The sequence below is a fragment of the Cryptomeria japonica genome, chromosome 4, assembly GCF_030272615.1.
Source record: "Cryptomeria japonica chromosome 4, Sugi_1.0, whole genome shotgun sequence".
Classification (NCBI taxonomy): Eukaryota; Viridiplantae; Streptophyta; class Pinopsida; order Cupressales; family Cupressaceae; genus Cryptomeria; species Cryptomeria japonica.
The window spans coordinates 91356205-91370138 of NC_081408.1; the positions used below are offsets into that span (position 1 = coordinate 91356205).

A 13934-nucleotide genomic window follows, 5' to 3' on the forward strand; every position below is an offset into this window, starting at 1 on the left:
GGCTTGGTTCTCCTTATGGTTCCTGATTACTTGACTCTCCTTGTGGTTAGGAGATGTTCCTCTTCCACCAAATCTACCCCTTTCCTTGAATTTTCCTCCTCTTCCTCTACCTTATTGGTCTCCCTTTCTTCTAAAATTTTCTTCAATTCTTAATGCCATTTGATAGCATTTATGAACTATCTTAGGATTGAAGACACTTTTTTCATCTTAAATGACATACTAGAGGCCATTCATGTACCTTTCCAACTTTGGCTTCTCACTCTCTGGCACCTTTTCTCTTAGGGATAGTTTGTGAAACTCCTCGGTGTATCCATTCACATCCAAATCCTTTTGTCTTAGGCTGTGCAACTTCTTGTGCATTGTCACTTCATAATCCTTAGGTACAAATTTATTTTTCACCTCTACAACCATCCTCTTCCATGATAAGAAGGGGTTCTTCCCTTCTTCTACTCTCTCATTTTGTAAGAAGTTCCACCACCTAAGGGTAGATCCCTTCATCTTAGACTTAGCAACCTTCATCTTCTAGTTCTCAGGAATTTTTTCACACTCAAATTGGTTCTCTAAGGCCTCCAACCAATCCATGAATTCCTTTGGGTTCATCTTCCTAGTGAACATAGGTAGGCTTGCTTTGTTGTCTCTACCACCTACTTTCTCAAGGGCCTCAAGGAAACCTCTCTAATCTACATGTATCCTCTCTCTTGCCTGCAAAAGGGAATCTTCATCATTTTCTTCTTCTTCTTCATCAGAGTCTCCTTGCTCCTTGTCCATATTTCCCTTCAACTTATCTAATTCTTTTCTCATCTCTTTGTTTACTGATACCTTCTCTCTTACCAACTTGGCCAATTCAATGTTGGTAATCCTTCTCCAATTGCTGGTGTCTTCTCCTTCTGACATCTTGTCAATATTATTCTTCCACCCTCAATAACCTTTATGGCTCTGATACCACCTAATGTAGAGTGGTCAACTAGAAGAATAAAAGACCCAAAATCACCCCTCTATGCCTTGTCTAAGGCCTATCACAACCCCACAACTAGGGTTCTAAACACACTAAAGGTAACCAGTCACCTATTACACTTCCTAGGGAGGGTTTGGATTGTTTCAAAACTAGGATAACTCACTCTATCCTTCCAAGAAGGTTTGGAATTCTCCTTTGTGCACCCAGGTCAAGAAACAACTATTTAGGCCTAATTCTAGTAGCCTTGCCAAACTGGTATTTTCTACTTTGTTAAAAATTATCCCAAAGAACTCTAGGAAAAAATTATAGTTTTTAGTACCCTTTTGGGGCTTACATCAAATCCTAAGATATTTATACTTGACTCTACTCCAGCACCCCTAAGAACCTAATGAGGTTACAGACCTAATTGGCCTAATTAGGCCTGTTTTCCAAAGCAACTACTTGAAGATGGGGTTGAAGAACTAAAATCACCACTTGGGAATTTTACCTTTCCCTCTAATAGACAAAATCCACCATCAAACCGGTCTCCATACACTCCCTTGGCGACTATTTGTTCATTCCTCCTTGTAGTCTAGACTAAACACATTGTCTTATTTAGCCTAGGGCTTGGTGGTGACCGCACCAACCCTCACTTCCAGATTCCACCATTTTTAAGTGTCAATTTAAACAACCCTAACTTGCATTTCCCAAGAGGCCATTGAATTCCACAATGGATTTTGCAAGTTAGGGCCACATCTTGGGTGAAACCCTATGAACTGGGGTTTTGAATGGCAGTTTTTCGTAAACTGACCACAACTCGCTCCAAACTATATCAAACGGAGTCAAACCACTTGCATTCAAACCTTCACTCACACCAATACACAACCAATTCAAAAATCTATGCAATCAAATTCCCTTTCAGATCGTACTTGTACGGAAGACAGTGAAAATTGGGTAAAATCTGAGTTTTCTTGTTACTCAATCCACCAAATCTTTACATACCTCATCCAACAAAAAAAATGGATGATCTCAGAGGCATAAATAGGCCTTCCCCCAATGGCTATAACATTTTTCAATTGGTTATGACCGTTGGAACCTCTTTTCACCAATCGGTGGAAATGTTGCTTAGCAACTTTGTACAATTTTGCATTTTTGATCTTTTTGACATGCCAAAGTCCCTAATGGACTTTGTAGACCTATCCTAGGCCTAAAAAACTCAAATCAACCTATCAAAATGCCTCCTACACTTCATGAACCCCATGGCCTAATTTGGTTTCTAGGTTTATAAATGACCTTAGAGCTAATTGGCCTTACAAATGGATTCCTTATTACATGAAGAGGATCCAAAGTGATCCAACACACCAACCTAGGATCTAAGACCACCTATCTAGCACTAAAACAACAAAATAAATCAAGAGACCAAGAGGTGCCCTACACCAATAACTTAGTGATGGCATTTTAGAAAACACGTGTAATGGTAAGATGGTGTTTAAGAACGTACAAGGATCAAATTTCTAGGGAAACAATGAAGTGCTTAGTAGAATGTAACAAGGGTTAGATTTCTTATCAAATCGATGAGCAGTGATCATGCAACAGTTGAAATTATCTTAAAATTTGTTGTAATGATCTGTAATGTATTTTGGTGGATTGTTTTGTCGTTCTTATTGTAAATTCTTTGTATTTTGAATGTGGTTAGGGTTATGTAATTGACCTAGTTGAAAAGTGTATTTAGGTTGAGTTGGAGAAGAGATTTTGTGTCGGTGATTTGAGAAGAAGAGTGTGTTGAACCAGATTGAAGAGTCTACATGAGTGTAGTAGAGATTGAGCTGAAAAGGATCTGTACTAGAAAGAAAGGAAGTGTTGTGATAAGATCATTTGCCCTATTGTTCCCTAATAGTTACAACAGTTTAAAATCTCTTAACTGGGTAGATCCTAACAGGTCTTATTTGTAAAATCCCTTCATCGGGTGGCTCATTAAATTGAGTTTAAAATTCTCTAACAAGGTTACTCCTAACATGGTAGAGCTCCTAATAGGGCTAAGGTGAAATACCTTAACCAGGTCTTCTCTTAACTAGGCATATTGTAAAGCTCCTAATTGGGCTAGGCCTTTAACCAGGCACATTATGAAAGAGTGAAAATATTTTGTGGGTGCTAATTCCCACTGTGGTTTTCCCATTTGGGTTTTCACATGAAAAATTTATGTGTTCATGTGGTGATGCATTGTTGATGTTTTGATTTGATATCATTACTTTATTTGCATGTTGATGAACACTTATGTGAATGGTTTGGTAAATCAGTTTAAAGGACTATTTGAGTAGTTATCGGTACTGGTTTTTAAAGTATTATCATAATTATTTATCTACTGATTCACCCCCCCCCTTTTAGTAGTTACCGGATCCTGATAATAACAAGCCATACCCTACAAAGCCCTAGACCCATTATGTGGAGTAGAGCAGCAAACAAGGACCCGAGAAATGCCCCCTCCCACATCATCTGCATCATTGTCCTCTTCTCCATCTCCAGAGTCTTTAGCCGCTAAAACCCTAACTCACCCGCTCCCACCTCGTGAACGCTCCACCATGAAACCTTAATTTTATAATAAAGATGCATACCTTCTTTTTTTCTATAATATCTTTGCATTCTTTCTTCACATAATCTTTATGCCTTTCTACTGAATTCGTTTGTGCACTCTTATTTTGTCTTTTCTTTTTGTTTCACATTTTCTTCTTTGTAAAATGTGAATTGAAATTTCATCTCTCAAAGGTTTTCTCCTCCAAAGTCTACCTTCTAGAACAAAAATGCAAACTTATCTTGCTAAAATTGATGTAAAAAAATAAAAAAATAATTTCTTATTTATATGCACTATGAAATTAAAAAAACTTTGATTGGGCCTTCAAACAAAGGTTAGTCATTAAATTATTTTTTTGTTTAATTTGGGAACCTTTATTCGAAGGTGGCCATTATCAATATTGTTTGCACGATTTTTGGGTCTTCACTTTCCACCCCCTTTTTACAACTTTTTGTAGATTTTTGGCATTCAAATCTTAGGTTGAAGGTCCAAATGGAATCAACTTGATAGACCAAGTTGCAAGACGAAATGGGATTTTGAGAAGTATAATTTTAATATATTTTAATTTTAATATGATTTTTTTTAGTTTTATTGAACATAGATTTTTCACCAAATATCACATTCTTTGTTCTAAATATGAAAAAATAGCAAACTAGTGAAAAAAAATTCGAAAAGATCTAGGCACTAGATATTGATGTCCTTATTCCAACAAAAAAAAGAGAATTTTGATACATACAAAACAATTTATGTTGAATATCATATGCCTATGTCTAAATAATAATTGGTTTGACTTCAAAACTTAATTTAAAAAAATAAAAAAATGCAATGAAACCAAATACAATCACTACATACCAGTGTTACCAATCTAAATTCAAAAGAATTAGACTTTTTTCTATTGTAGAACTTTTTATGTGTGACATAATATGCATCACTTTTTAAAAATGTTGCTTACTATTAAAAACTAGTTATCAAGGGAGACACAAAAACAATCATAATTTAATTCCAATTTAAAAAAAATACATTTAGAATTTACAAATACAATCTCGCAAATCACAAATTCATGTCATGTTCAATTTTCTAGTGGTTTAACTATTATAGGTATTACAAATTCAAGATGTATGCACACACATGTTTCACTAGGTTTCTTCTTCTCCTTGATTAACCCTAACTTTTAACATAGAACAACTAGATTTTTCGCAAATGAACCATAAAAAATCTAATTGTTTTGGCTTACATTTTCTTATTGTTTCAAAAAATACAACATGCTCAACAAATAAATTTATTTTCATAAAAAAGTTCTAGATTTATTTATTAACCAAATTAAATAATAATTAAATTCTTCCATTACCAAAATCCTACCTCCATCTTTGAAACAAATTTGATAATCAATGAAAATGAATATTTTTGAGATTAAGGTGTATCAACCTTTGAGTTCTCATATTGATAATTAATTTAATTAATTATTTTGAGTCCTATGATATAGGGGATTGAAGTCAAAGTTTTCATGTTGAAGATAAAAACAGATGTGACAATCTCTTATGTTTAGAAGTGACACTTACGCATTTTTTATTCTTGTAGTGTCGTAAATTGTACAACCTTAATTGGGTGGTATAATTCCACACTTAGGTTAGCACTTGCCTTAGTGTGTTTGCATCTTACATTTAAAACCTTTAAGAATTTAATTAATTAATTAAATTAAATCTAAAGTCTTCTTTTAACACTCTACACATCATGAAATTGGGTCCTTAATCCTAGGTGTTCCCCTTTTTATTTTATTTCTTCAATTAATTAATTCATCAAAATCCCTAATTATGTCCTATTTCGATCTTCGAGGCTTGATTTCGCATATCTAGACATCTCAGATTTCCATATACTCTTGGAATTATCTCTTAATCATAATGTCTTGCTTCCTTGAAAATTTGGAAAAAATTTGGTCGGACCAGGTCTACCAGGTCCCGACTTTTCTCCCTGAATTTTGAGAGCATGTTTTAGAAGCATTTTAATGTTTAAATCCAATAAATTGGCAAAAAAAATCATTTTTAGGTCGGCCTATGACTCAAAACAAAGTTAGGATTTCATACATATAGCCTTTCCTTTCCTCATTTGAAGGATCCATCAACAAGCAATTGAAGGAGCCTCTTATAAAGGGAAACTGCAGGTTCTGTGGTGTCTACAATCAGCAAATCAAGCATTCATCAAGCATAAATCAAGTCCTCATCAATCATCTTCAACATCAATTAGGAGCTTTGAAGACATTGAAGAATAATAGGAGATCATCTACTGTTGATAGGCTTGTACCTCTCCCTTAGGGTTTGGTATGGTTTCATGTTATTTTCATGTCTTTGTATGAGTTTCATAACATTCATTTTTAGATTTATAATCATTCTTTAGATCCATTATTGCATTTGTGATTTGAAGCATTTACATTTACATTTACAATCATTTAGGGTTTGCTCCCCAAAGTGTAGGGTAGAACTCTAGATTTACTTTCTTGTTCATTTAGGATCTTGCATACACACAATATTCTTTCACACACATTTTCAATACATTATTGGCTATTTTTGGAGGTGGAAATCACCAAAACAAGGGGTTTGACTAAGGAAAAACCCTATATAGCCACCTAGACACCATTTTTCAAGTTGCAGGTGCAGGTACATAAATCCGATGAATACATGAATTTCAGAACCGATGGAACACATAGGTATAGACTCAGTATCAAAGCTAGATCCCGATTTCTAGGGACTAGGGTCTGGCACCCTTGTCCTCCCCGTTTTGCATTATTTTTTGGCAGATCACCATTTCAAGCTCCTAGAATCCATAATCCAGAAGTTTACCCCTCCATGATCTCAGGGACTAGGGCATGGCACCCTGGTCCTACTCAATCAACCACTAATTTTAGTGCCAAGTACATATCAAAATTCCCCTCCCCGCTCTGTGCTCAGTTTCTCAGTTTCAGTTTAGTTGGTTTCTACATTTTTTAGTTTATACTTGCTTTCTTGTTCATCTCCTAGCATAGTTGATCATTGCATCATATTTTGTACATCTCCTCCTCATTTCCAGCAAAGGAATAGAAACCCTAAAGATATTCCTTGACCTTCTCTCTCTCTCTCTTAGAAGAAATGGTCAAAGTGAATCATCTTCTTAGGTTCTTTCGTATTCCAATGTGTGGAGAAAAGTGGGGTTAGGTCCTAAACTACCCGATCCCATTTTTCAACATCACAATTCCTAAATAGAGAAAAGAAAAGAAAGCAGTTTTTTGCATTTATCTTTTATTGGAGGCTAGCTTAAGGATTGGAATGTTTTCCTTGAATATTTACACCCAAGAAAGAAGATATTTTTTTTTTGGATATGTAGGATGAAGTTAGTCATTGATGGCAGTATTTCCATGAAAAGGCTATGAGCCTGCAAGTGTATTGTAACTTATTTGTTGCAAATTGATATATTGGTTCGATGTTTTGGAGAGTGGGCTTTTTTACTTGAAAATATTTTTCTCACGTATATTGGTGTTTCCTTTTTTCTATCTAGTTCTTGTTACTTTAAAGTATTAATTTATATGTCATTATGCAATCAAAATTAATGTATATTTGTGAGTTGTATATATTATCTTTCCTCAAAGGGTTAATGTAATAGGAAATTAAATATGTTTGTTCCCACTTTAATGGCATAGTAGTATGTTTTTGTATCGTGACAATAAAAAATTAGTTAAAAGAAACAAAAGCTATTGAAAGTTCATATTGATTCTCAAAGGTCTTATAGGATGCCCTTTTGCTTTCAAGTATAACAATACTATCTCAATTATTCATAAAAATACCTTCCAAATACTTAAGCTTTAATAGTCTATTTTATTTCATTCTCTATAATATGATAATAAAAGATAGACTAAATAATATTTTTCAATAAATATTCTTTTTTTGTAAAATCTAAATTAAAACTTAAAAAGTAAAATATAACATCATATTTTAAAAAATAATAATATAATTAAACTATCTTAACTCTTTGTCATGCACACATTCTATTTTTTCAAAACTTGTTATGTTATAATCAATATAACATTAAGTTTTCAAAAAGAAAACAATATAATTAAATTATCTTTATTCTTCCTCATATACATTTATAAAAACACTTGTTATGTTATAATCTTGTTATTGCATTTTTATTTTCTACCTCCTCCATACAAACCATTTTATTATACTCCCTTTCTTTTTGTTGATACTCTCATTTAAACATTTTTTAAAAATGAAAACAAATGTGAAGATGAAAGGATACTCCAAATTATTTATGTTAAAACAACTTTATGTAATATCTTCATTTTTTTTTTGGAGTTGTTATATTACAATCTTATTATTATATTTTAATTTTAGACATCCTTCTTACAAGTCTTTTTTCTACATTCTTCTCCTCCTCATTTATACTTTTTATAATCAATAATTTATTTTTTTTATAATCAATTTAACAAAAATATATACAAACTTTAAAGATTTCAATAATTTATATTTTTTATAATCAATTTAACAAAAATATATACAAACTTTAAAGATTTCTCCAATTTATTTATGTTAGCCTAAAAACTTTATGTAACCTCCATAACATTAAAAGGGAAATAAAAAATAATAGTAATAGTATTATACCTAAATAGTCCAATTTTTAAAAACTTTTAACAAACGAAAGTCAAATGGCTTTTGCTTTACTAGGTGGAAAATCCAACATATAAACCCTCCCCTGACCTCAATATTAAATTACAAATTGAAGTCTGGACTAACTTATAATAAACCTTGAAACGAGTATTTATGAATCCTAAAAGGTGGTAGCGACATTTGAAAGGCAATCCTGTGGAGATCTTCTTTTTGGAAATTATTTAGTGTGATAACGACTTATAATGATAACGATGGCCATTATAATGCAGTAATTGTGCTCCCTCATTAACAACAATACTTACAATCAGTACAATTAATCCCCGAGAAGCGCTTTTTTATGTGAAAACTTCTTGCCACAAAATGATAACCATTGCACTGATCTCGCTGTGATGAACAATTAGTCCATTTATTTCTCCCAACAAGCTCGTAAATCTGGATTTGACTGTCCAAAATAAAAGAAACAGTGATGAAACAGGTTCTGAAGCAAATGGAAACGGTGATAGAACTAAAAGATTTATCATAATAGATCTTCAGTAATTAGTTATCAATAGTTTTTAATCTTTCTGACATATAAAATAACATCAAAAATTTGGATTCGAATGTGCAAAATCAATGAAACAAACACGAAACAGGTCCTGAATCAAATAGAGAGGATGACGTGTAGCAGTAAGATGTTTATTATAATAAATTTTATTCATTCATAAATAATTTTTTTAGTTGTAAGGCATTAACAATTTATAGTTAATAGTATGAAATTTTTTGAAACTTTTTTAGATTTGATTGTGTAAACATTTTTAATCAATATTTGGGATCAGGATGAAATGAATTAGATAAAAGAAATGATGACGGAACATAAATATGATATACACTTTTTTATGCAATTAAATTCAAACAATTTCAGGTTATATAAATAATAAAATCATTTTATAATTAATACAATAATCTAAGAGATTATAGAACAGAATTCTGCTTTTTAGCTATTCATTCTGATGATAGATCATAAAATTTAATCTGAAATATCGATGAAAAAATTACATAGAGTTAAATTCAAAATCTTAACAAATTTAGTTAAAAACTATACAGTAATGGACTACAGCGAAGAATTGAAGGCATAATATCAAGGATCATAACTCATGAAACAGGCTTCTGCAAGGGCTAGTTTAGATTAAAGTAAAAGTACAAAAGTGCATTAATCTAAATATCATAAAGAAATGCATCTGATTCGCGATGCCTTGTTGGAAAAGTGGACAGAGAAAATCATTTTGTAAAGCCAGTGTTTTGATTGGCCTGAATATATAGATCACCGTATCAGCATAATTGATGATGGTGTGACTACTAGTTGTTGTTATTAGCTTATTTTGCTGCAGTTTATCTGGGTGCATTATGGAGCAAATGTCATGTGACATAAATATACCCTTTTTGGAAAGAAGATTCAGAGATACATGGAAGATGAAGACTAGTCAGAGGTTAGGCCATTGATACATCTGTAAAATAAAACTATTCTTAAAATGCTCAACTCATGCATAATGCCTGTCAACTAGGTAGTATAGTGTCAGTGGACCAAATTGTGCTTGTGACAAGTCAGCAGACTTTCAGGAGCTCAAACTTTCCTAAAAGAATGAAGTAATGTGCTTGTGACAAGTCAGCAGACTTTCAGGAGCTCAAACTTTCCTAAAAATTTGAAGACAGCTACTTGTACTGTAAAATAATTAGCCTTATTTTAGGTACTCAAGCACACTTTTGTGCCTAGGCAGTTGTAAAGTAATAGTATATTGCCAAATTTTTGGGAAGACTATTTAAAATACTATTTATTATGATCCAGACAGCTAAGATCTATCAAACCTACAAACCCAAATTTATCCACATGGCGTGCAGTCTATAAGATATCAGAATCCCAAAAGCTTAATTTCACACAGGCAATGCTTTTAAGGCCCTAAGATGAGAAGGATTCAATAAGGGTTATGGGCAAATCAGCCCTGACATTAAGATTTGTTTTCTTGATTTTCTGATTGATATTGCAATCTTTTGTGACTGATAAGGATGGCATTCTGTTGGTGCGATTCTGATCATTATGTACGGTGGGGTTCTTCTGATTCTTATTCCTCTTGCCTGGATTAAGAGTTCAGTGTGTGGCGTCCATATAGGGATGAGTCACTCATTACTGTTTAGGGTACTCTACTCAAGATTCTAACAACTCTCTCTCTCTTCTCACTACACAGGCTTCACTCTATTTATAAGGACACTCTAGATTGCCCCATTATAGTGTCCAATGCAAAGAGTTTCCCCTGCCTTAAGAGTTAGAACCTTAAATTGCAAAGCCCAAGTCCTAAAAGTCTGAAAGCTCTGTCTCATTATAATCGTGTTGAATCAGTCCTTGGTCTGCCTTCATTTACACTGTTACTGAAGGAATTTGTTTTGGTTTATTAGTTCCTCATTTCAGATTTGCAATTGATTTAAGTCCTTGCATGTCATACTTTTGCAATCCTTTTCTTAATCTGAATTTTCACTTTGAATGTACTTCTCATTACAACTGTGCCTGCACTTAACTCTAGTTCTCTTGTGAACTGCATCCCACAGATTTTGCTAAACCCTATCTGATTTACATTTTTCAACCAATTTCCTTCAAGGAGTGTAGATTTTAATTGTATTCTTCTTTTCGTTTTAATCCATCTCTGATTTGCTCCTCTTCTATTGGGAAGATTTGAGTCTTATCCTTTGAGTCTTAGTCTTACTTTCCAGACCAATTTGCTAGGTGGGGTCTTAGGCCTGTTAAAGTCTAGCACAAAAAACTGTTACCAGAAGGTTGGGAGAACGTATCCAAGTGCAATATATTGTTCATCTAATTTCTGCCTGGACTTTGCTTGCTTAAATCTTTTGAGTTAATAGAGATGGCCAGTAAAGGTTCTCCATCTGGAAGAAACAGTGCATCAACCTGGACAACCGCGCAAAATAAAATGTTTGAAAAGGCCATAGCCATCTATGACAAAGACACTCCCACCCGTTGGCAAAATGTGGCAGCCATGGTTGGTGGGAAATCCCCAGACGAAGTGAAAAGGCATTATGAGATTCTACTGGATGACTTGAATTGCATTGAAGCAGGCCAAGTCCCTTTTCCCAACTACAAGTCTTCAAGTTCTAGCAATGGCGAAGCCTCTGGAGGTGGAAATTCTGGCAACTGGGGAGACAAAGAGAACAGGCATGTGTACAACCTATTTCTTTTATGCATGTTGCATATTTTGGTTCGTGGATATATGATAAACTCACATAGTTAGAGCTCTAAACTAATCATATTGTGTCCAAAATTCTAAGTCTGCTTCAAAGCTTTTTTATTCATTTGTTTTCAACTAACGAGTACTTTGACAAATAAAAGAATTTTTTTATGTCTTTGTCAAGATTTAATTGCAAATTTTTAAAATCAAATTCGTTATTTTTTCTTTCTGCTATATATTGTCTAAGTTCACTGTACATTGCCATCTCACATTCTAATTTGCTTAAGGGGTCATTTTAATACAATTGGTACTAATTTGCCTTTAGAGGAGAATCAAATATTAGTTTTGAGGTCTTAATAAATCTAAAGATTCTGCCAACTTTTAAAATGAATATGACATTTTGTGTATGTCATCATATGCTTCGGAATAACTCCTTTGAGATACACTTATTTAAGCTTCTCACTAGTCGTCCCTTCAGCCTATTTTAGAAGGTAAACGAAACTTTCTTAGCAGGAAAGGTTTGGTATCTTCCTTTTTGGAACCTTGCACATCTTGTACGCTGTCATCTTTTCACTAAAGTGAGTAAGGTCAACTCCTGTTTTTTGTGGGTTCTCTTTAAATAGGGATGAAAAAGTATGCAGAGAAGACTATGAGAGAAGCTCTGTGAAAATCCTCTACTAGTCCAAGTGGCTACTCGCTAGACATGATTAGGAATGCCTACTTAATCTCAATTCCTTTAAAATAGAAAAGAGCAAGTGAACTCCTTATCATAGTTGAATCTCAAAATAGCTAATGGTTGTAGAATTTGGAAATGACTATCCAACCCCTATGATGCATCAATGTTAAGTTATGAGTAATAATGTAAGAGGGTGAGTTATGATGTATGATCTAAGAGGGTGACTTATATTGTATGATGTATGAGGATATGAAGATAGGTTATGATGTATGAGATTACGAGAAGATAAAGAAGATAACTAATGCATTGGTGCATCCTAAGGGTTGGATAAACCTTTATCAATCACAATCTAGGATAAGGCAAGGAGACCCTACTCATGCAAAGTGTTACAGCTTATACATCCATATGTGTTACAGGTTATACATCCAAATGCAATCACTTTGGCTAATGTCATGGACTCAAGATCATACCATTTATGTTATTTGTTCCTCTGAAAGTATGATAATCTGGGATGACCCAAAAGGTGGTATATCATAGGGGCTGGTGTCAATGCTAATGGAAAACGATTTAAATCCAAATATAGCTTTTAAATGTCCATTTTAAAATTCTTTCAAGAATCTTAGCAATGAAAGAGCAGATTTAAGTTAGTTCTTCATACAGAGGTACTAGAAAATTGTTAAGCCTCGTGGAAAGTATTGTGCCCTTCTGATAGATGCCATATGTTAGTCTTACACATACAAGAGTACAAAACATCAAGAGAAAATACCCTTGAGTGGGCTCATGGCCTCAGACCTCATTAGTACTGTAGCACAATTGAAATGCTAAGTTATTATGATACTGGATCAACTGGTTTTGCCTCACTGGCATAGGTTACAGAAACAAGGACAAGGATGAGAATAGCTTACCCTTGTTGCTGCTAGTGCCCAATAAAAGCAGCGTAAAGAATTCCTGCAGGCAGCAAGAAGACAAGAATATAAATTTAAAGGTTTCCACTACTGTTCAAGTAGATGTAGACTGCACTTAGCTGAATTTTTTGCATTCCTTTATTAGGATGATGTAATGTATGATTCATCAAACCCTTAAAAATATCTACTTAAGAGCACTGTTACCAAATACAGGCAGATGTGGTTGAAATCTTGCTGGATCCTGATTTTTTGGACCGGCCAGATTAATCTGATTTGGACTGGACTTCTCAATTCCTGTAGAAACTTTACCCCCCCTTTTTTGGGAGAAGTCTAGTTTCCTAATTTTACCTTCCATAACAGTGATTCTTCTGCTGTTATACTATCTTAAAGTTGGCAATTTGATTCTCCTTCTCTGTACTGACAATAGAAATCTTGTACAGGAAATTCATGCTAATGAAGCTGCAATGAGGTCAGTGAAGGGATGGCAGGAGCAAAAGTAAGGGTGAAGGAGAAAAAAGGCTTAAAAATTGGAAAGAGAAATACAAAAAGATGGGTACCTCTGGATATTAGTAAGCAGAATGTGAAAATAACTATGATTGCCATAAGGCATATATATGATCAGTCTGTCAAGTGTTTTATTTAAAATTTGAGTTTCACTTCTTCTTCGAATCTCTGTAAATTCTCTTGAAAAGACAGAATATATTGTAATGTATGGCTTCTATTGCCAGAAATAAGTTTAATATGCTGTATGATATATAATGTTCAGTGTAATCATGACTTCTTTGGCATGGATATTGTTTGAATTTTGTTTAATGGGCAAAAAATCAATGAACTTGTTCCAATTATTTAGTCTGGTGTACTCTGTTTACCGGACATCATTGTTAGCCAAGACTGAGCTAGGAACTGATATTTTGGCCCTTCTGAGCAGTATTACTTCTTCCAAGGTCCCCCATCTTGGAAGTTGTGCGTCCTCTAGGCTTCAATTCTTTTTATATAGAACACACTAA

General features: G+C 33.7%; 1 protein-coding gene across 1 annotated transcript; it reads left to right on the forward strand.

Annotated features, from left to right (window-relative positions):
* Positions 1-10030: 10030 nt before the first annotated feature.
* LOC131032868 (protein RADIALIS-like 3) lies at positions 10031-13698 on the forward strand. Its single transcript, XM_057963951.2, has 2 exons — positions 10031-11333; positions 13368-13698. The coding sequence occupies exons 1-2, from the start codon at positions 11026-11028 to the stop codon at positions 13393-13395; spliced, it is 336 nt and encodes a 111-aa protein (XP_057819934.2). The 5' UTR covers positions 10031-11025; the 3' UTR covers positions 13396-13698.
* The last annotated feature ends 236 nt before the right edge of the window (positions 13699-13934 follow it).